Below are 23,304 nucleotides of genomic sequence, written 5' to 3'. Positions count from 1 at the left end.
CCAGATTCAGATGATCCTGTTCAAGAGGAAATCTTGGATCCAAATGATCTCACCTGGAGCAGGAACACTGGAGCCCCACCCTGGAGGCTGGCCTGGTGAAAAAGTGCTCATTGCCTGAATAAGCTACGTGTCCATCACTGCAGGTTTTTCTTTGGCTTCTCTGTAAGCAAATCTTATTTCACTCAGTCCTCTGCAACTCTAACTCTCCGTGCAGTTGCAGTCCAAGTCTCTGGGTGTTAACTGCCCAGCTTAGAAAGGACGCTACTTGTTGTCAGACCTTGTCTCGCTCTCCTAACTACTGTTTATAGCTCAGATTATTTATGTCTTAAAAATAAAACCCACGTGCGATGACAGAAGATCACAAATTGTATTAGTCCTGTCACTTAAAGAACATAAAAATAGTAAAACCCAAACCTATGGAAGGTTGTTTCTGCCGTAAGTCAGCATTTTTAAACAAATGATAAAGTCATTGCATAGGTTTTCCCTTCCACTTGAGATAAAAAGATAAAAAAGTCAAGTTCAAGTCCAGTGTGGTGAGGGTTGTAAATGTTTGTTGGACGAGCTTTTGTGTATCTCCGACAGACGCACACAAACACACGGAGAGCTCGCTCCCTTTCATAAAGCTTTATTTCACAGATCCCCCGTAACAGGAGGCCGAGGCAGCCGGGCTCATTATACATTTACATACACTGTGGCCAGTCCTTACCGATGCTCCCCGTGTTAAATAACTCAATAATTCAAGACAAAAACAGCAAAACACACACGCACACACACAATGCTCAACTTAAGGTAACAATAACAATATCATAGCGACGGTAATAATAACAACCATTGTCAAATATTATGTATTTCCAGGATTTTATACTGTATTTTCTAAAATTTGTTACACAGTCAGTCATCTTTAAGGTGCACCATAAAATCTGCATGTGACGTTTCGGTAAAACTTGACAAAAATGCTGCACCATAACACGCGGTGAAGACAGAGAATACTTAAGCTTTTTATGTGTTTTTTAATGTTTCAGATGAGTTTTTTTTTTTCCCAGCCAGTTCTGCTCCTCCTTGCCGTCCCTCTGCTGTGGATACCGTGGATGTGGAGTCAGCGCAGGTGAACGCTGGTTGTTTTGTTTGGCACGCTGTTTTATAAGCCGCTGTGGTGTGGCATGAATCTCATAGCTCAAGCAGAGACGAAAGGCGCGTCTCCATGGATGTGTGGCGACTCACAGGACCTCTGCGGAGGAGGACAAGAACAAAACCAGAAGCCTGAGTGTGAGCATCGTTCGTTTTATGTTTAATATGTTCGGTGAAAGTGAGACTCGTGTTATAGTGAAGAGCGCCAGATTGATTTCAGATGAGGGGACAAGTTTTCAAAGATTGTAAAATAGGTTTTAGGTCCTAAATCCCATCGCAGCTGGGATTCTGTTCTGCTATGATCAATCATTGGAGCTTAATTGTCAAATTAATGAATTTCTCTATCTCAATAAATCATGGTCAGTCCTCCAAATGATCTCTGCTTATTGAAATCTTCATTAATGCTACTGAAGTCGCCCGAGGCTGAGCTATTGCTGCAGCCTTGCGTGCTCATCTCTGACTTGATCGTTCTTGGTGGAAACCTGGCTGAACAGAGGTGCTGAGATGATGTGCTCCAGCCTGCACTTGTCCCAGCACCTCTGGCCCTGTGGCAGGTTTCAGCAGGACGATGCCCCCTACAGGAGCCTAACTAAGACACACCCACTCCACTCCACACTGCCGAGGCAGCAGAGCTCCCTCTCCCTCAACCTCGCTGCCATAAAGAACGCTTCAGGAAATCATTCCTACTGTGCTCCATAAAACTGAACAATAACTCTCTCTGACAGGTGAGCTCACCCTTCACACATATTTCTGTGCAGCTGCTTCTTAGATTTATGTGTAAATATGATTTATTAATACAATTTGAATGATTCTCTTGCCCAACCTCGGTCTTATTTTCTACTCTTCTTTAAGTTAACCTCAATTTAATTTCCTTATTTTTATCACTGTTTCATATTGAAAATAAAACTCACAGTATAAGGAACTCAATATGCACCTGTGACACTTTTAATTAAACTCTGTTGTTTATTAAATGTCGACTAAACTAGTTTCATTCTTTTTTCTTTTGTCTCTTTTTGGACACGTCTGGGACATGCTGGCCCAACATGTTCATCAGAGGCGGCTGTCATCCAGGAATTCCTCAAAAATAGATCCGGACACTTGTGCCATCCATGTGCAGATGATGTGCATCGCGTTCAGAGAAGGCCGTACCTCATATTAAACTCCTTCTATATTCTAATATTCTTATGTTCTTAAGCTAGCAGTGGTTTTACATCTCACTTCTGCCACGCTGTGTTTGGTCCTCGATTCTTATCTGAGGGTGGAGTGTTTTCTTGTAAAGTTTAGCTAATAATGGAGCTGCTGTTACCATGAGAAGCATTCTTGTGCAGCTGATTTGCAAAAGTAAACCTACTCCTGCAATAATAACACAGTGTTGTTGGGCAGATACAGAATTGTAGTCTTGTTACACTAGCATGCTAATTTTTACGATATGTTTTAGAGTAGATGGGCAGGACCCTGTTGCTCACACTCCTGTTTGATGTTGTGTTTCTGTACCTGCGACATGCTGAGGCTTCATGGGGCCTGTTTTCATCAGGAAGGACTCTCCTCCCTCGAACGCCATGATTGGCTCATTCACCAGCCCGCTCTGCTGCTGGCTGGGGTTACCGCTGCCGCCACTGTTGTTCAGTTGAATGATCTCCTCGAAGTCAGTCCCGTTGGCTGAGACGCCGTTTTGGTGCACGGAGGGCTGGACGCCGTTTACAACAACAGGGCTGGAAACGCTTTGTGCTGGGTTGAGCACCGATGCACCGGGGGCCTGCAGGTTTCCAGGAGCTGCAGAGAAATTAGTGGACAAGTAACGGACATTAATAACTTTTTCAGATGTTTACAGAATCAGTCTAACATTTGGACACATCGACTTATTAAATGGAGCCTTTTCTTTAATATTCTTTAGTCCCTGTCATATGTAAACTGTTAAAATAGCCAAGATCCACCAAAATCTCAAATAACAAGATTATTGTATGTGCAGCTAATCGCCAAAACTTCAGGCTTCCTTTTGCATTAAGAGGTCAAGTTTAGTTTCTTTTTTCTACTTTTGGCTCTTTATGATCTCTTTAGGTCAGTAAAAGTAGGTTTCCCTAATGATCCAGAGTTATGCTGGACATACTGGTGGACATACCGCCCACAAAACATTTCTGCTCATGCCTGAGGTGTCACAGCTTAGAGAAAAGTTCAGTCCTGGAACAGGAAGGGAAGAAGCTGATGCAGGAAACAGATACCGGAGGTTTTATCAAAGTTTTCCACAGAAAATGTCATATTTCCTATCTGCAGGAATCTCCTTCAGGGAAATCTGTTTTGTGTCCGGTTACAACAAAGAGGAGGTGCACGACAAGCCGAAACAACACCACACCATCCCGTGTCACAACAGAAGGAATAAACTGCCTTTTTATAAGGTCATCTCAGGTTTCACCACACTAACCTCCTGTGGTGACGCGCACTAGCATTATATTAGCACTCCATTGTCTGGTGGAACCACAAAGCCAAAGAAAGAATGTCCATTTATTATATACAGTATATTTCGTGGGTTAGTAATAGACCTTTGGGTTGGAAAAGCCCCAGGTGACAATCTCACAAAGGTGGATATAATCTTTGAAAAAGCCAAAGTAGAAAGGTGTGAATGAGTACACGTGTTCAAACATTTCAAGTTCTTTTGTGACTGATTTAAAGGTTGACGACGGGTGACGGTTACCTTTACTCGGCTCTGCGTCCTTTCCGTTGACCTGAGGAGACGCTTTGACATCCTTCTGTGATTGCAAAGAGCAGAACAAGACTCGTGTTATTCCACAAAGACGAGCAAGTGTTCAGTCTGGAGCCTGTTTCGAATGAATCACACCGACCTTATCTCCCGCATCGCTCTTCCGAGTCCTCTTCATGATCTCCTCGAGGCGCTGTGCAGATCAGACAGAGAGATCAGTGCTCTTGTGTTTTAGCTCGACTGTGAACTGTCTGTGACTTTCTGAACTCTCTACAGATGATGTTTTTCTCTCTTTGGCCTCACCTTCTTCCTCTCCAGGCGCTCCTGCTCTTCTTTCTGGAAGTGCTTCTCCCTCTCTATGCGCTGACGCTCGGCCTCCTCGCGGGCTTTCGCTTCAGCTTCCTCCCTCTGAAAATAAAGAAGATACAAATATGAAGCAAGTTTAAAAGTTTTTCACAGTAAAACTAAAGACAAAAAAGAATAAGTGTCCTTCCTGCTCTAAATCTTACCAAGTAAAAGTTAAAGGTGACTGAGGGTTCAAAAGGGAACAGGATATTAGCCTAACACTGTCCACACAGCTTTACAACATATTATAGGTACTGTAAAGGTAGATTTAATAGGAAAACTTTAGTTTAAATGTACCTAATAAAGTAACACATGAAATACAGGTAGAAATAAAAGAGAGGCTATATATGAAACATATTTTCTTGTATTTACAAAACAATGCACTGGAATAAGCATGGATAATACGCTGTAGTTTGGGGAGGGCCTCAGAGAGGACTGGCGGTGCCTACTGGGCCAGCAAGATACCCACTTTCTGAAGACAGCCATGAAAAAGGACATTTTCAAAGCCAATATCGACAGCAGGAAATGCAACATAGCAATCCATTCATCCATTCTCTTCCGTTTATCCTTTTCAGGGTCACAGAGGGGGCTGGAGTATGTTCCAGCTGTCTTATGAAAAGAGCCAGGGTACAGCCTGGACAGGTCACCAGTCTGTCGCAGGGCTAACATATAGACACAGACAGCCATTCACACTCACACCTATGAGCAATTTAGAGTTTCCAGTTAACCTATCCCTACTAACTGCATATTTTTGGACCGTGGGAGGAAGCCGGAGTACCTGAAGAGAACCCACACAAAAAGACACCGGCCTGATAGTGGAACTGAACTCAGACCTTCTTGCTATAAGGCAACAGCGCTAACTACCGTGCCACCATGCAACATTACAAAAGCAGTAAATTACATAAGTAAACAACCTCATTTGGGCTATAAAAGCTGAGGTTTATCTGGGTGATTGTGGCTGGAACAAAGCTGGTTTTAAACCCGGCTCTTCGGCACTTTGAGGCTTTCATCCAGAAGAAAGAAACTCATTCTGCAAAGGCTGTGAGCTGTCAAATAATATTAAACCAGCCACCTGTTGTATATGTAGACAATTAAAAAAAGAAATAAAAAAGCTTCCTTGAGCATGACAGATAATGCTTGAGGCCCTTTCTTGCACACACCTTTACATTTTGCCAAAAGATTTCAGTTTTGAGTCAATAATTGCTTCAAAATATTCATGAGACTGACTTCTTTTCACCATCTGACCCTTAAACGCACCTCTGGTGCATGTGTGCTGCAGTCAGCAATCATATGTTGAGTGTTAGATGGGGCTCCTTACACCATTAAAAAACATCCAACTGAAACCAACTGACCACCAGGGGGCAGCACCTGACCACCAGGGGGCAGCACCTGCCCAGCGTGGTCTGCAGGTCTGCAGCCTTCAGGCCTGACCTCATATTATGTGAGTAACCCCCATTACACGCTTGACTGGATATTTAAACACACAGATGTTTAAAATCCAGCAGTGAAAACAACACAAGGTGTCGTGAGGTGCAGCCAGCTGTTTTTAAAATCTTGCCTGCATCTTCCCAAAGCCCTGCGCATTTTCAGAGCATTTAGTTGAACACTTGAGCGAAATGACCTCTAAAAAAATATGAGGCCACTCCACTGTGAAGCGAGCTCGCTGTCAGGGTGGAACAATGGCCTGATTGAGAGGAGCAGGGGAGTCGAGACGAGCTGAGTGCTTCAGGCATGGCGCGCACTGACGCTGCTTATCCAGAGCCGAGCGACCGAGACAGAGGCAGCACAGGCCCGCCGCTATCCTCCACCATCACAATGGCCCCCTCATCGCCATTATGGAGGTCACCAGCTGGCATGTGCCCACAGCAGACAAGGGCCCTCTGACTGTTAGTGCTCACGACGAGTCACAGCAGCACATACTTATACTCTTTAATCTGCCCAGATGCCAGACAGTCACAGAGGCTGATGTTTGGGCTCACATGCATCACAGTTTCCTGCACATTAATCTGCCCAGATGGTAAATGGGCTTACTGCATGTGGGGATCACTGGGATTCATGGTGGTTAATGGAAAATTAAAGTGGGGTTTCACCACAAAGGGTATTTACAGTTAATGGGAGGTGATGATCTGTCAGGAACGGGTGTCTGATTCTCACTGGATTACCACAAACGTGCCGAAGGGGTTAAAGCATAATTCTGGTTTAGTTCAACGCAGTGTATTTCCCACTAATGTGGCCACTGTAGCTCTGTGGGTCACTCTGGATGTATACTATAAAAATCTGACTTTTTGATGCTGATGATTCAGAACATTACAGCCCAAGCCCATGGAAGCTCGTTTCAACCAGTGATCTCAAAATTTCAACTTTCTACGTCACACTTCTGAGAAAATAACTCAAAACTGACACAATAACTTGAAATTTTGAGTTATTACTTCAAAAATTTGGGACAATAACCCAAAACTTTTGGAAACAAGCTTCCATATATCCAGTAGACTTCCATACTTTCCCCTTTGACTTTTCTCAGTAATTATGCCTCTGAGCATTTAAATTTAGGGAGAGAAGAGCTCTCAATCAGACAGCACAGCACTGAGATTTTTATTTTATTTTATTGCCTTATTCCTTTTTGATCAGCTTCTAAGTTTCTGTTTTTGCATTGTGATGCTTATTTTCTCATGAACACCCCACCTAACACTTTATTTTTTCCCCATCGTGTTAAAGCTTTGTTCTGCACCTAACTCGCACATCCCTGCCTTCTCTCCTCATGTCCTCTGGCTTTTTCCTTTTTCATTAAGTTGCACCTTCTCATTTCCTTTGCCCTACTGCCTGTGACCTGAAAATCAATCTCAGAAAGGATGTCTTGAAATCCTTGAATGTATGTGGAGGACAGAGGGGAGAGGAGGCTTGCAGGAGGAGCAATAATCGAGGATGCACAAGTGGATCCTTTGCACCCTTCAAAGTATGAAGAAACAGCTGAATGCTGAAGGCAGATGAGCTCAAGAGAAGTGGTAAACTTTGGCCCATGTGTGCATTTTCATCATATCACGGTTATCATTTTGAAAACAAACCAGCAGAGATGAGGAAGAGATGAGGCTTCAGAAAGGCTCTGAACTAAAAGTAGCATCAAAAATGTTTTAAGTGATGAAACTGCACAGTCACTGCAGAGGAAATCACGAGTTGGGGAGGCCATTCAGAAAAAGGTTTCATCCAAGTTAGTTGGTGAATTGTTTTTTCCTGCCAAAAGGTTGGCCACAAGATCAAAGATCTTCTTTTCAGTAGAAATTGCCCACACAGCCAATTCGCTGCCATGTTCAGGTTTGAAGAAATGTTCTCAAGGACCAAAATTAATTTTGTGTTATTTATGAAAAAGGCTGTAAAACTGTAATCAGAATAAATTATTTTGTTGGACTAAGCGGTGCAATGGAAGGCAACTCGAATCATTGTTGCCCTCCTGATGCCTTTTTGAGGACTAGATGAAATGCACTGAAGCATATTTGTACCAGAATCTATTTATTTTTTTACTGACTTAGCTCGAAGCCCCGGGCTAAACCTTCATTAAACCCTCGTTCACCAGCTTTCCTGCCTCCTGGACTCATGTATGCACTGGTTTTATTCAAGTTGGAATGACTTAATCTGCAGCTTCTTAATAACTCCTGTCATCACCCACCTGTCTCTGCAGCCTCTCGTTCTCCTCCTGCTCGACCTTCGCTCTCTCCTGCGCCTCCTTCTCCTCCTGAGCTCTCCTGGCTTCGTCTCTCAGGCGCTGCTGCTCGGCCATGAAGCGAGCCTCCTCCTCCCTGCGCTTCCTCTCCTCTGCCTCCCGGGCCCTTGCCTCCTCCTGCAGGATCCTGAGGAGAAGTTTCTGTGTTATGAGCTGCATTCACATCAGCGGTCTGTGGTGCCCTCTCCTAAATCCTAAATCATTTCTTTTTTGAACGTGTGCCTCAGATGATGCATTTTATTATGTTGTAGGTTTGCTGATTATTCACTGTAACTGTGTTGCTCTAATGCTTTGTTTACTAGTGCATTAGTGAGTGTTTATTTAGGTTTAGATCACAGCACAATGTTGGCGTTTATCCAGAACCTCTACGGTTTTCCACTGCCTTACAAACTCAGAAAAACATGGCCTGTCATGCACTGTGTTATCATATTTTATGAGGCACACAGTCCGTGTGGACAGCAGGTCTCACTTCTTCTTTTGCTCCTGCTCCAGACGCTCCTGCTCCTCTCTCTCCCGCTGCTCTCGGGCTTGTCTGCGTTTCTCTGCGAGGACGCGAGCGGCCTCCTCTGGGTCGTTGGTGCCTGCTGAGGGCCTGCTGCTGGCCGGCGCGGCCGGGGTGGAGGCGGCAGCGGGTGCAGGAGAAGGAGCCGGATTGCTGACGGTGGTCGCCGCAGGTTCTACGCTCGGTACAGCTGGAGACGCTGCTGATACGACTGGCGGGCTGGGAGAAAGAGGAGTGGCCGGTGCGGAGGACACCACGATGGCAGGGACGTTACCCGGAGCTGATAGAGAGGTGAGAAAGAGACGTTTTAACAGTGAGGTTTGATTTAGCATTTAATGAATTTTAAAGCTTCCACTGTTATAAAGGAAGCCACACAGCGCAGATCACAGCGAAAGCGTGAAAGGACATTTTGTCAGACATCATGAGCGAGCACGTCAATCACGGCTCACCGCTTTCCTCCTCTTTAAACAAAAGAGCAGCTTCAACATGACGGCGTACTGACAGTCCTCTCCAGACATTTTCTAGATCGATCTATGTGATTTACACACATCTTATTTGTCACCACAAAGCTGAATCTCGTTCTATCACAAAACTAAAGCTGAATTTAAAGATGGCTGCATGTTTTAGCTTCTGTTTTCTTTATCGTTCTCACTGAATAGATGCAGTCAGAAATGAAGGAATTATAGATTTGCCTGCAAATTGAACATGACTTGGATGCTTCTATCAGAAATGCATGTTAAAACTTCTTATTAACATCCTCCTGGATGCAGGCTTGAGCATTTGATTTCGACAGGACATCGGTGAACACTCTAGGGTGACGATTGTGGTTTTACTTTTGCCTGCTGGAAAGCAAAAGTCCTAAAAAGTCTGTTTGGTCCAGTTAACTAAAAATATATATTTTTTAAAACAAGCGGTGAATAGATCACCTGTTACATACTGTACGCCAAGAGGTTATCGAACCAGTTATTACAGATATTATTATTAGTTTTCTGCTGCACGTTTCACCGAAGAGTCACAAAACTGTCATTAAATTAATCGTGAAGTTCAGTTCCTAATGCATTCAGGTCACTGTAAGCTGAGCTTTCGCAGAGTAACCAGCACACACACACACACACACACACACACACACACACACACACACACACACACACACACACACACACACACACACACACACTGATTACTGCTTGGTGAATGTCAGCCAAAACCTCCAGGTCACCTTGAAGCCACAGACATCATCAGTGTGATATCCACACTCACTCTTTTTCTCCTCTGAAGTGTCGGGCTGCTGGGGTTCGTGGCCCGTTTCCACGGTGACAGCAGAAACCGCCTGGGGCTGCACTCTGGCAGGCGTCTGGGCCCGTTTCGGTCGGGTCTTGGTGCCGGGAGGAGGAGGCGTTTTCTTGCCCGAGGGGGTCTTCGCGGCACCTGCTGCTGGCACCAACGGGGACAGGGGGCGACTTTTGGGGGCGGCAGGTGACGGAGGTCTGTTTTTGGGCCTCGGGGTGCTGAGGAGCAGACAGGAGGTGAAATATGAGCAGGAGAACGAGTACCAGAGATGAGAGAGAGGGGGGGAAATGACATTTCAGATCAGTGCAGGAAAAGGTAAAAAGGTTCCCAGCGCGCAACATAAAAAAACAAAACTAGGTCATGTGGAAGTTCTGAGTGACTCGATGTGAAACTCCGCATTTAGCCGTCATTCAGTCAGAGAACTCCAACTCTCACTCTAACAGACCTGCTGCTAGAGTCCAGCAGCGTCTCTTTTAAACGTTAGGTTACTCCACCTTCGACCATCTACCACACATTAACCTGCTCCAAGGCTAAAGCAGTCTATCTCCCAGCCTCTCGCCTAAATTTATTAACCGTTTGCTTAATAAACCACAGTTTTGTACATATTTATCTGATGTAAAGCAGGTAATCTGCTGCGATACCTGGTCTCTGGCCTGGATCTCTGGATCGTGGTCGTAGGCGATGCCGTCTGTCTTTTCTTCTGCACTTTCTCTTTTGTGAGAGCGCTCTTCTCTTTTTCATTCTCTCTCTCTTTGTCCTTCTTCTCTTTCTTCTTTTTATCCACCTTGAAGGAAGACATGAGACAAATAACCAGTTTTTACCTTATTATATAATCGTGTAATTTAAAGCCTGCTGTAGCTGGAAAATGAAACCCAGTTCATTATAGCTGCAGTCTTCTGAATTTTATTAGGTATAATACTTTTCATAAGGTTTGTGTGTGATTCATGTTGTGTGCTGTAGAAAGACTCAACAATAGACTCAGTCACATAATAATTTTTGGCACCATCCAGTGATGTTTTTATCACCTCCTGGAAAAAAATGTCTCGTTAACTGTTGTTTTTATGGCATTAACTGGAGCTTTAAAATGAATTTTACTCCACTAAAAACTAACTAAAACGTTTACTACTCTGTGTACTCTGTACAAGCTATTTTAGCTCCTCCCCCTTTAAGCCAACTGCCTTCTGACTGGCTGCCCCTCACAAGTAGAAGGTTTAAGCAGATGGTGGGTGTGGCTTCTATGGCTGAGATGACCATAATAGGGCTATCGCTCCTCTAAGACATCATTCGAATCCTAGAGTGGAAAATTCTGTCTGAAGATTACTTGATGACTAGTGACCTCTGACCTGATCTGAAACTTTGGTGCGTTATGACGGTTTTGTTACGATGAACAAAACACAACAATTATTTATGTGAAGTATTGATTAGAATATGATCAATCCTGATATAGATTTCTGTTACCATAGCAGGATATCAGGGCTACTTAGTGAAAATGATAATATACTCAAAAACTGTTTAATCCTAATCACGCACTCCTACCGGGGTGGAATTTCGTCGGCGCTGGCGCTGGGTGATGTCCGGCGTGCTGGCTGAGGAGACCCTCCAGCGCTCTGCGGTGTTCTGGTGCGGGTGGTGATGGGAGCAGGCGTTCAGCGGGCTGGCCGAGGCTGAACGGGAGCAGTGGTGAGAGTCTGAGTGACAAACAAACATGCAGAGAGCCGCAGCAGGGCCGAGGTCACACACACATACAAACACACACCATGCAGGGTGGTAAAAACCCCACGGTGAGGCCACACGGCGAACACGACATGCTGCGGGATAATGACTCAAACCCCGCTGGCCGACAAAGTGACGGCACCCGAGTTGAAGGTGACGGATTGATCACACTCAAACAATAATCAAATTTTATTGCTTTCTATTGTAGCTTTATATTTGATTAAAGCATCTTTCCACTTTATAAGACAACACTAGCTCGAGCTACATTTCGCCTCACCAACACTGAAGATGAGTTTTACTTAAAAATAGAACAAAATTCTGAAAAAGTAATAGAAATACACAGATGATGAAGGTCGTGTCTTAAAGCTCATGTCTTCCAGAAGGTTTTGGACAATGACACATGTTTGGTAGGTTTGCATCTGTACACCAAGTCAGTGGACTTTAAATCCACCAACCCAGATGTGAGCCAAGTGCAAGACTTTCAGCTTTAATTAAAGACATTTAATAAAACTAACTGTCGAGCAATTACAGCCATTTTTATAAGTAGTCCTTCATTTTCAGAGGTTCAAAAGTAAGTAGAAAAACTCTCTTATGTTTAAATAGAAGGATCATATCCTGGTTGTTTGACTTTGGTGGTATACAGAGGGGAAATTACAAACTGTCTTTGTCCAAAAACCTGTGAGAACAAAAGCTCCAGAAAGAAAACAATAAAAGTCAGGTTCAGATTACAGAATATATCTTTTCTGTCAATGTGTCAGATTAGGTGAATGTTGCATCATAAATTACTGTTGATCTCCAACCAATCATAGTTTGGCTCCAATGTCATGTCACTGGGTAGGAAAACAAAGGGACAAACAAACTAAATAAACATTTATGCAACAAGTGACAGATACTAGCAGCCAAAAAATATCGCAAGAGAGGCGAGTTTGTTTTTTACTTCACTTTGTTTAAATACCTACTTACAAAACTATTACTATCTCTTATGTTAATGGGTCAGTTCTTAACGGGTCTCTTATCCATGAAAAGGCTGGTTTTAATATTTTTCTTTTGGCCCCCAGAGCCTTCTTTACAGCATCTCTCTCATTCTAATTCTAACAAAATGGTAATTTGAATCTCATAGAAATTATCTAAAAGGTCTATAAAAAGTTATGTTAACTTCTTTTTACTGAGAAGTATTAGAATAGATCTCTCTAAAATAAATTTGTTCTATTTATTTTTTACTTTAATATCATGAACTACTGTATAGTAACATCTGTGGTGTATTTTCAATTCCATGCATAGCTGGTTTTCGTATCACCACTTTTGGATTTGTATATTTCGGCAGGAGCAGCTTCAACACCCGTGACTCCTCATCAAACTCATCAGTTGTATCATTGTCCTCTGGTTGATAGTTATATCGTCCTCCTCCTCCTCAGAAAGAGGGTCATCCATATTGCTATGCTGTTCTGGTTCCGCTGAGCCTCACCCACATGACCAACTACACAAAACATTATGCCACATTTAACCAAAAAGCATATTTACGCCCGGCTTTAATCTTTGTAGTTAGTTCTTCACTTCGTAACAGCTCTGAGGAGGGCGAGCTTTTTTAAAATTATCCATCCGTCCTGTTTGTTGCTTCTGGACTTTTGATGGAACTTTAATGTTTTGGATTACAACCAGTTTGTTCTGAACACTGCCTCGCTGGGTCTCTGCATTCGGGTCCACACTTCCTCACACTCCAAGCTATGGCAAGAATGAAAAACAATCTAACAGTTTGGTTGTTTTGTTGGCACTGGTTGACATGAAGGGATTTACGACCTCATCATCGTTCATTTTTTTGTCTGTATCATTCAAATTGAGAAGTTTTTGTGATGATATTGTGTAGCCTGAACCCGGCATAAATGCACCATGTAGTAAGACTGACTCTCAAACCAAGGCACAGTTTAGGACAAACATACCACATGGTCCACAAAGGATAAAAAGAACAGGGGAAGATTAGGATGTTATTCTGTTTTGTTTGAGTCACAGCAAACAAACTCTTTTCCTTTTATGAAAGGAATTTAAAAAAATCACTACATACAATAAGACGTGTGCACAAAAGCAGAGGTTAAGCAGAGTAAGGGTAGAAAGGTATAGCAGGTGTCTTACACTCACGAGAGTCGCTGTTGTTGAGGAGGGTGGCGGCGCTGCGACTGCGGGCCAGGAAGGACAGCGTCGGCGTCATGAGCCGCTCCACGATCCGGCTCTCCCACGGGCTGAGGCGCAGGCTGCGGGCTGACACAAGAGGGCGCTGTCAGTGTCGAGTTAGTGTTACAGCTACACACTAAAAAACCTCCCACTTCACACTTTCACGCACACTCACACACCCTCTCTACGTCTGCCTCCATCCAATGCAGAGTGGAGTTTTTATGCTGCATTCGTGTGCTGCTGAAAACCTCACGAAAACACACACATGAAGCCGGATGAGGAGATGTTACCTGGTTATGATGTAAACACCTGTAAATAAACACCTTCATCGTGTGTTTATTTAGCCAGACAAACCCTCAGACTGTCAGTGTGTTTGTGTCTTCAGGGTTTGAATTCTCAGACAGGAATAAAATGCAGATTAGTCCACAGGATTTTACACGAGTTTCCACCTGCACCTGAATGCACGCTCAGCTACGGAAACATTTCAGGGAAGCATCAACGCTCACTGGTTGATTCGAATGTTTTTATTTGATTTATAAATACTTTATTCCAGATCTCTTTGTACAATAAAATCTATGTTCTTCTTGTTGGGTTTTGTTTCCCGGTATGCTGTGAGTCAAAAGCTCTGTATGATATCAAACAGATGGCATATTACTTACACGATCACCTGCACACACCTCCGGCTGCGAGTGCAGAAGCCCCACCCACCTGCTGTTCAAACCTTTGGTTTGCAACAGGCAGCCAGTCAAAGAAAGTTCTCCAAAGAGTAGATAATAATGGATAAACTGAAGGCCTAAGACAAGAATTGTTATATGATTTAAAGGTGGAAACTTCAACAGGAGGAAATAGAACTGTAGGAACTATTTTCAACAGCGGATTAATATGCATTTGGTGTTCTGGAGGGAATAGTTTGTGGCAGCACTCTGACAGTAAAAAAAACCTGCATGTCACGGAGATTTTGAGGAACAATGGAGCCCCATAAGGCACTTTATTCATGGGATTTGTGGACAATAGGAAAAATAGGAAATCCCCAGACCCCATTGCTTCTTTAGCTCTGACCGCTGAGGTTTAACTCATCCAGTGAGTCTTACTGCTGCTGAGAAATGTTTGGTCAAACTCCAGCCTGCCTTTCAGATATGATGAGACTCAACACTGAAGAGAAGTCGTACAGGATGAACGCCTGAACATGTCGTGAACAAAGACATCAAATATTTTTAAAAAAACACACACACAGAGGAGTGTCCCTGGTTCATTTTTACGACTTACCACTCAAAAACAAAATCAGGTAAGACCCACTTTGGCCATTTACACGACCCCACACTAACTGCTAAGAGGCCTCTGAGTTTTCTGGGTTCTGTGCTGTTTGTCCTGCAAGCACAGATGCACTCCTCTGACCTGAACATGGCTCTGCGTGCTTCTTTAGCGAGTCTCATATGACAAAGAGTCAACATCCAACAACAGGAGGATATAATCCAACGGATTGTAATAAAGGGTGGAAGAAAGAAAGAATAAATGGCACTCACAGGAGCGCACGTACACGTGGTTTTAGTCATGGTTTGACGATAAAGACGTATACAGATGACTGGGTGTGCATTTTAATACATACAGGACAAAGTAAAACTGGGCGGTGTATGTATACGCCGAAACTAAAACAGCAACCATCAAATACAACATTTTTAATGATTTATAGATTATAGATAATGATGATTTACAATATATAAAGCAGTAAACAGTGTGCTGTTAAAGCACCAATAACAACAATCTAATTATCTAATCAGTTACATAATGACAATTTCTACTATTCATTTTAACATAGATGGTTTTCTTTCTAATCCATGCAGCATATTGTAAAAAAAACAATGTATTTTTAGTATTTATCTAAATGACTAACACATATTATTACACTGTACCAATATGTAGAACTCTAGAACATTTATTTTTTCAGCATACTGCTGCTAATTAAAGAGGTCTGAGAGGAAACTAGACCCTCGTTCTTTAGAAGCACGACGAAGCATGAAGCTTGTGCTCGTTTGGCACGAGCGTGGTAAATTTATCTGTTTTCCCTACAGCTAGTTTTGAAGTAGTTTTCCCACAATCAATAAAAGATGAATATACTCTGTATTTTCCCTGGCTTAAACTCAGCTGTTTTTCCAGAGAATTTTCTGTGAATAGTATTATTAAACTAAAAGAAACTGAAGTAAAACCAAAGCCTTAAAAACATGATGCCACATTTAACAAATGACAGAAGAAAGCAGAACTCGTACTTTCACTTCTTCCAGCATCACTTGGTAATTCGATATTGTTATTGTCTCAATAACATCATGTACTGGTGTCAAACATGCAGACCGGGGGCCAAAAACAACTCAGCAAACTGTAATATTTAAGTGTGAAAACTTGAGTAAACCCCTTAGTTACTGTTACATTTCAATAATGGTAAAAAACAAAAGTACAAAAACATGGTAAGCCTTTTGTGGTGATGCCAACCCGAATAGTCAGCAGTGGAAATGCCTGAAAGGTTAAAAGTATTTTTAGATATAGAGAAGCTGTTTTTATGGTTCATTAATAAATAAGAAAAGCTGGGTGAAATACTTTCTGTTGTCAGTTGTTTAAATGTAAAAAGAAAGTGGTAACTTTCATTTAAGCTTTTCTGGCTACTGTTAAAAAACCTGGGAAAAACTTAAAGATTTAAGCAAACGCTTTTAGGTTCGGTCCACTCCAGATGAAATTAGGCTGCACGTCACACCCAGGATCTAAAAGGAGTTTGACAGTCTTGCTTTTACTGTTTGGTCCAAAACCCCACAGACAGACAAAGTCTCACTGTGACGTCCGTCAATTTACGACAGCCGGTCGGGTTTTTGGCGACTTCCTGTCTGTTGTCCGGTAATTTTAACCAACAACATGCTGTGCAAACTCGATTTTTAGAGAGGCTTCGTCCATGTGTGACGATGATGTTCAGATTCTTTTCATTCCTCTGTTGTAACGACACACACCAGCCAGAGTGTGAGACACCTCACCTACAGACAAACTCCACACGTACACAAGGGTCAGTGTGATCAGAGCTGCTACGACTCATTCGATATGCCGCCACTCTTAAACCTCCACCGTAAAGGCAGTCAACTCTGCTGCACACAGGACAGATCCTTCTCACAGCATGTTTTATGACAAACTGATAACCCGACTACCTCCTGTTGCTAGGCAACAGTGGTTTCCCTCCTCCTCTTCCTTCTCCAATGCGGCAAGGGGAGGCTGAGCTGCCGCCTGCTGATCGACCGTTCACCTCGAGGTACCTGCATCTGTAAACGTCACCATCCCGCCACCCTCTGCAAACTGGCCCAGAGACAGCAGCTCTGCTATCGACCGTCCTTTCATGTGCCTGCAGTATCGGAGTGTCTGTATTAGTGATGATCAAGCACAAAATCTGAATCTGTATCGTGTTGGCGAGCGAGCCGAGAACCGAGCTGGTGATTGCGCCATGGGTGATACGATCAATAATAACACGTCATGAGGCGTGACGAAATGAGATGAAGACAGTGTCGCTAATCTGTGTATGTGGGAACTCGGGAGACTGATAAAAGAAGTCTGATAGAGCAATTTAGACATACTATTGTACTGCTGACAAAAAGACAACTGCTCAGTTTGTTACAAGCTGAAAAATATCTTAAAGCGACTACTTCTATTTATTATTATGATTAAATTTCTAATTGTCAGCATTCACCTGAAATTATTCTGTTCATGTAAAAAAATATTTAATTACTTAAATAATTGAAAGACAATTACAACTGGCCTGAAAATTCAGTTTTTAGAAGAATTTTTAGTGAAACATTTTTACATATTTGTTACATGGCATGCTAAAATCATCTTATAGTTTTCTACAACCTCAAACAAAAGCTTCAGATATTTGAAATATTACTTTAATGGAAATTCGAAAATATTACCTACAGCAATGTTTAAAATTTAACAAATAGAAAAAAGCAAAAAAAGGAAAATCCAAATCTGTTGTGCATTTTCATCAAATTCTTGTGGCAATTTGTGAAACGATCACAACTTTCAATTTACTGATTTGTGTCTATGATTATTTTTTGCTTTTAAAGAGTGAAAAAAGTTTGCATTTTGATGCTGGAGGGGTTGGCGGCGGCGTGAATGTGGCTTGTTTATAGTAAAAGGTCTCTGAAATCTCAGCTGAGTACACATATAACGGACATAAATCTGAGACAATATGCAAGAGCTTTATATAAATATATATATGTAGCAAACCTAGATCTGTCAAGTTGTGTGTGACAACCACAATGTAATTAACGACAATGACAGAAATACTCGAGTAGTTTTTTCATGTTACTGATGAGCTACGGTGAAACTGTCACACTAACTCAGGTTGATGGCTATACTTCCAAGTACTCCATTTTATCATTTACCCTCTGAAGCAAAACTTTGTGTTAAGTACTAATAAAAACATGCCAGCATGCTAACACAGTAAACTAGGGGAATATTATATCTGCTAAAAGTCTGCGTGTTAGCATTGGGAGCATTTTAGCATGCTGATGTTGCTGTTTAGCTTGACTTATGTGCACAGTGCACACACACGGTGTAGAAATAATCGTGCTAACGCCCATTTAAATTATACCAACAACTCGGGAAATTAGAAAATCCACTTTTAAGCATAAACACGATCTTGGAGAAATAACTTTTCAACTTCTTGTTGAACCTTACAGAGCCAGCTAGCACAGTTTCATGATGAGTTTCTTATTTTAACTGCAGAGCTTGTTGCATAATTTTAAGCACTGTTTGAACAAGAAGAATGATGTAATATATACTTGAAAAGTATCTTTACGTAAACCTAAAAGTAAGAAACTGAGAAAATGTCTTATACCACAGTCACACTAGGAAAAAAAACTGTGTCTGATATCTGCGTGCTGGTGTTGTGGCTGCATCGTTATAATAATGTCTGTCCAGGATCAAAATTGTAACAGATTAATCACATTGCTGATGTCATAGCTTTCAATGTGGGGAAAAAGGAAAAAAATGCCTTTGTTTATATAAAACTCTTCTAAAACAAACGTTCAGCTTGGTTTTAGTTCATTTTGGTCATTTAAAATTTTTGGCTAATGCTAACTGAATGCTCAGACACCGTCATTAGTCATGGCAATGTTGATCCTGGATCAACATTATTATGATGATAAAAGAATAACACCAACACAGGGATATCAGATTGTGCAGGGAAAATAATGGCTGGAGACTGTGGCATGACCAAAACTATTAACCGTGTGAGCTTGTTGTCTTTGAAAGTTTGCTTCAGTCTTGCAGTCAGATGCTATCATCAAAGTAGCTTTTGGTGTGATAAAACATCAATAAGACAGCGTCAGTCTGATATTAGTCTCCTACCAGCTTGTGATTGAATAGAGTCAAGCTAGCAATTATGTGCAATCTGTTTGTAACAATTCAGTGATTATGAACAAATCTGTTGCCATTAGCTGCAAAGCTGTTGCTGTCAACATACACAGAAATTCACAGTATCTACTTATGGCGAGTCCAGCCATAACCTTACAGGCTTGAAACAGAAGTTCCTCTACAAATAGTTAATGCTGCTGGATGGCAATTTAAAGCAACCTTGCTTGTTTACACTCATATAATCAGAATACAACCAGTTGAGTAATGGCCCCTATTGCAAAGAGATGTATCCCAGCTAATTAGCACTCATCAGCACAGATTGATTGCAATGTTTTGGCAATCTGTCTGTGTTTATTACTGTCAAACCCTTGAGATCAAAACTACTTGCAGATTCCCCGGACCACTACTGATGTTTCTTAGTCGCGATAAAGTTTCTGTCCTTTTTTACTCTAGTGTGACTGAGCCATTATATCGATAAACATGTAAAACTAAAGGAAACAATCCAATATTGTATAGTTTAAGACAGCATAAATATATATATTTGCATTTAGTTGCTAAACTTGATTCACTTGCAACAATCACACTATACCTTCCACCTATACCATCACCATCACCACCACCACCACCACCACAGCCAACCACCAACAGTACAGTGGAGGGGACAACCAAAAAGGAGGTGACAAGATGTGAACTTATAAGCCTATGAAACACCAAAATATACCACAAAATATGGCTCAGTGATGTCGAGGTGAAAGGGAAGCTGATCAAAAATGCAGAGGAGACTCAAATCAATGACAAGCCACCAACTGAAATTAAAGAAAAAAGTAAAAAAAACCACGATGCACACGAGACCGAGAGCGTGATTAAGAGGGGGGAGTAGGTGGTAAATGACCAGTCACCAAGCACAGGCAGGCAGGCAGGCCACCAGAGACGACAGTTATAATAAAACAAAACCAGATTAGGGGAAGAGGAGAAGGGGAAGGTGGAAAAGGAGGGGGATGAACTGGAAGGGAAAGGGAGAGGGAAGAGGAAGCCTGGTGGACACTGACGTCGGGTCGTCCTTACTTCTGTTGGGGGAGTTCCAGAGCGTGGCAGAGGACTTGGAAAGCCTGTTGTTAATGACAGGGTCCACCTGTCTCGGCAAGTTGACCGTGGAGGCCGAGCATCTGCCTGCACCGGAGAGAACGCAACAGACAACAACTGTTCACAAGGCGGCCGGGGTGCAGGCGGCGGCCCCAGCTGAGGGCTGACAAGAGACGGGGCTGCTATGGTTGGATCATGCAGCTGTCAACAGGGACTCACCGTTTTCTGAGATTAGACTCACTATCATCTAATCTGGAGTCAGATTTGGAGGGAAATGGGGAGGAAATTTGGGGGAAAGCGTGGGAGGGGTGGGTGTAGTTAGAAGTCACATTTCAGAGTAAATACCTCGAGCTTTCTTCCTGCTACCAAAACTAAAATATCACTCACGTTTCCACACACAATCAGGGCCTTTCACACTTTGGAGGAGAGGTAACTGTGCTGACCTCAGCACCACCCCGTCACACAGCATTAACAGAAGTTTGAGAAAGGGGAAATAAGTTCACAGCTCCCTGAAAAAAACACACTTCACACTTCTGATCTAATGAAACGTGAGCGTGATGGCTACCTTCAAGCTCGTCTTTCTGAGTTTAAATGAACAACTTTGACGCTCAGGACTGATTTTTGCCCAAACAACAATGAGGAATTACGAGTGGTATAATCATAAATTACTGAGTAGGTCATCTGCCTCTGGTACCCCACCCTTGTGACAGCAAACCCTTCATGAGCTATTTCCTTGAGTTGCATCAGCTGAAGCAGTGAGTCACAAGTCTGTGCAGCACAAAGACTTGAGTTAACAGAGAGAAAATCATACATATGTGCTTGTATTACTATTATTATTATCATTATAATTATAGTTTAGGTTCATCTGAAACTCACTCTCTCTGCGGGAGGTCTGGTTTAGGCCGCCTGCCCAGGACCACCTCTGCTGGCGGATCTCGGCCCAAGTCTTCTTGGTCGATCTCTTGATAGCTGCCTCGTATCTCTCCTACATGAAGAAACACACAGTCAGTGTTAAACTATGGCATCTTTATAGTAAATATGCACCGGAAATGAAAGCTTAACAGCTTAATTATTAGAATAGAATAGAATAGAATAGAATAGACCTTTATTATCCCACGGATGAGAAATTTGGGTTTTATACAGCTCTTATAGCAAGGGGAATATAAAATATAAAAGGAAGCCACAAGGTGGTCCTATATACATAAGCAACTGAAGTTCGTATACACAGGTAACAATGTACAGAAATATGTATAGAAATATTGTACGGAGATATGTATAAAATGCGCAGGGCTATGTATAAAATGTACAGTGAACAAACAAGCTGATGAGTTCGATAACCAAAAGGATGTTAAACTGTGTTATAGAGTCTGACAGCTGCTGGTAAGAATTAATAGCTAATTACTAGCCCAGCATAAGTACAACTTGAGAAAAGTGCAAAGGAAACTGGAAACTTCAAAGTAAAAGCTGTGCTTCAGCTCGGTGGCCAACATGCTTTAAACTTTTACTTTGAAGGCAAACAGTCTCCATTTCCAATTTGTATCACACTTTTCAGTTTCAGAACAGCAAGTCCATGAGTTCAATTCAAGCTATGATTGCAGCAATATGCTAACAACCAAGCTAATCACAATTCGGGTACCATGGGGTTACTGACTGGTCTGTATGTCTGTGAGGCTGTGGTCTTATTCGCTTGATCCTCCTATATTGTCACCATGATTATCACATGTCCAAAAGAGTGGACAAGTTAATCTCACGTGGCTATTGGTCACTTGTCTGTATGCTATACTAATGCTGCACAGTCATTTAAAACATGCCCAAAGGTTAAAACTACGAGGTAATCACTGTTTCTTTCTACTCTTGGCCCGATGTGACGTCAGTTAGAGTAGATATCTTTAATATGATGATCTCTTGCACTCTGAGTGTGAGCCCAGAAGCCCCACCCACCTGATGTTAAAACCTTCCATTTGGCAGGAGCAGCCAATCAAAATGAACCTGGCTTAAAGGCGGGGGAAATATAGCTTAAACTGCTTGTTTTAGACAGTGAATGTAATTGGGAGGTACAACTAGGGCCAGTATAAAGTAAATAAGGATCATTTTGAATTGTGAGTCACACAAAGCCACTCTAGAAGTAATAATGGAGCTTTAAATGAGTGTAATAGGATCCCCTGTAACAGGGATTTTCAGATAGAATGAAAGAGGCTAAATCACAGCAGCAGTGTGTAAACCTGTAAAAAGTGAATCTCTTAATTTATTTTAATCTACTCAAAATGACAGCATGCAAATGCATGGTAAATGAGGTCACAAAAGTATAATGAGATGCAGCCCACGTATGCAAGGAAGACAGGAGGCTTAGATGTCACGTAGGGTTTCTTAGTGCACTTGCATAATTGCAATGTGAATCCAAACCTAACTGGATCGAGTGTAAAAAGGCCCTGAAGCTCATTAGTTACATAATGGGAATATTTTATGATGTCAGCAATTAATTTGTCCACCCAACACTTATGTGCAGCTTGTTTGCTGAATGCTTGGCATCCTCTCTGTGATGGCAACACGACTAGTTACTGCTGTATGGTGCTGTTATCCAACAAAGCAGTTTTTCCACAGTCAGACAGTAAAATTTATCAATCTGAAGTCCCAGGGGAAATCACTGAATATTAAAAACTGTGTACAGCAGAGCGTTTTAGTTACATAAACGCTCCCTGACCCTATTTAGTGCTCAATTTTAGGAGAGCAGAAACTAATTCTGTGACTGGACATAAATATTCTTTTTGAGTATTGGTTGCTTCTTCCAACAGCTGAGGGATAATCATTAAAATCAACCTAAGAAATAACATGAAAGGGTTCAAATATGCAGTGTTTGTTACAGAGTCTATTTTTGGACGATTCAGATGTCAACTTTAAAGACAGATAAATGGGAAGCTTGACTTTTTCACCTTGTTCTTTTCTAGTTTCTGTCTCTGTTTCTCCTCCAGCAGCGCTCGACGTTTCTCCGCCTTCAGCCGCTGCTCCTCCAGCTTCCTCCTGCGCTCCTCCAGCTGATTCTCCCTCAGACGCCGGGCCTTCTCCTCCTTCTGCAGCCACTGAGCCTTCTTTGCAGCTGCAGGGTCACCACAGAAAGAAAGAGAATTATTTACAAAAAAAATATCAGTTTGAAACAGTTTATTTAGGTCTCACGTGTTAGCTGCTTCTGCAATGCTGTGAATTACTGCTATATAAACAAAGGACTCCTTTTTCCTTATTTGGCACCTTAAAGAGGAGCTATTATGACCTTTTATGGCTTAATCT

The 23,304-nt window shown here is 42.2% G+C and overlaps 1 protein-coding gene across 8 annotated transcripts in view; it reads right to left on the bottom strand.

Moving 5' to 3' along the window:
* Nucleotides 1-605: 605 nt before the first annotated feature.
* The window catches only part of LOC116317104 (MAP7 domain-containing protein 1-like), a 52,382-nt gene continuing 29,683 nt past the window's right edge, over nucleotides 606-23,304 (bottom strand). For 2 of the 8 annotated variants that reach the window (XM_031735769.2, XM_031735771.2), the window contains 14 exons: nucleotides 22,953-23,116; nucleotides 20,899-21,007; nucleotides 20,005-20,109; nucleotides 13,516-13,641; nucleotides 11,212-11,363; nucleotides 10,317-10,459; nucleotides 9,646-9,893; nucleotides 8,353-8,665; nucleotides 7,830-8,010; nucleotides 4,127-4,231; nucleotides 3,966-4,016; nucleotides 3,818-3,872; nucleotides 2,623-2,901; nucleotides 606-1,228 (listed from right to left, as the gene is read on the bottom strand). In XM_031735769.2, coding sequence (XP_031591629.1) covers nucleotides 1,218-1,228; nucleotides 2,623-2,901; nucleotides 3,818-3,872; nucleotides 3,966-4,016; nucleotides 4,127-4,231; nucleotides 7,830-8,010; nucleotides 8,353-8,665; nucleotides 9,646-9,893; nucleotides 10,317-10,459; nucleotides 11,212-11,363; nucleotides 13,516-13,641; nucleotides 20,005-20,109; nucleotides 20,899-21,007; nucleotides 22,953-23,116 — 2,042 coding nt within the window. In that variant the 3' untranslated portion in view covers nucleotides 606-1,217. The remainder of the gene's footprint in view (nucleotides 1,229-2,622; nucleotides 2,902-3,817; nucleotides 3,873-3,965; nucleotides 4,017-4,126; nucleotides 4,232-7,829; nucleotides 8,011-8,352; nucleotides 8,666-9,645; nucleotides 9,894-10,316; nucleotides 10,460-11,211; nucleotides 11,364-13,515; nucleotides 13,642-20,004; nucleotides 20,110-20,898; nucleotides 21,008-22,952; nucleotides 23,117-23,304) is intronic. The other 6 variants (XM_039605637.1, XM_031735775.2, XM_031735772.2 and 3 more) reach the window with 5 other exon arrangements.

This window comes from Oreochromis aureus, linkage group 22, assembly GCF_013358895.1.
Source record: "Oreochromis aureus strain Israel breed Guangdong linkage group 22, ZZ_aureus, whole genome shotgun sequence".
In the NCBI taxonomy this organism is placed as follows: Eukaryota; Metazoa; Chordata; class Actinopteri; order Cichliformes; family Cichlidae; genus Oreochromis; species Oreochromis aureus.
This window is presented reverse-complemented; position numbering and strand designations above follow the sequence as displayed.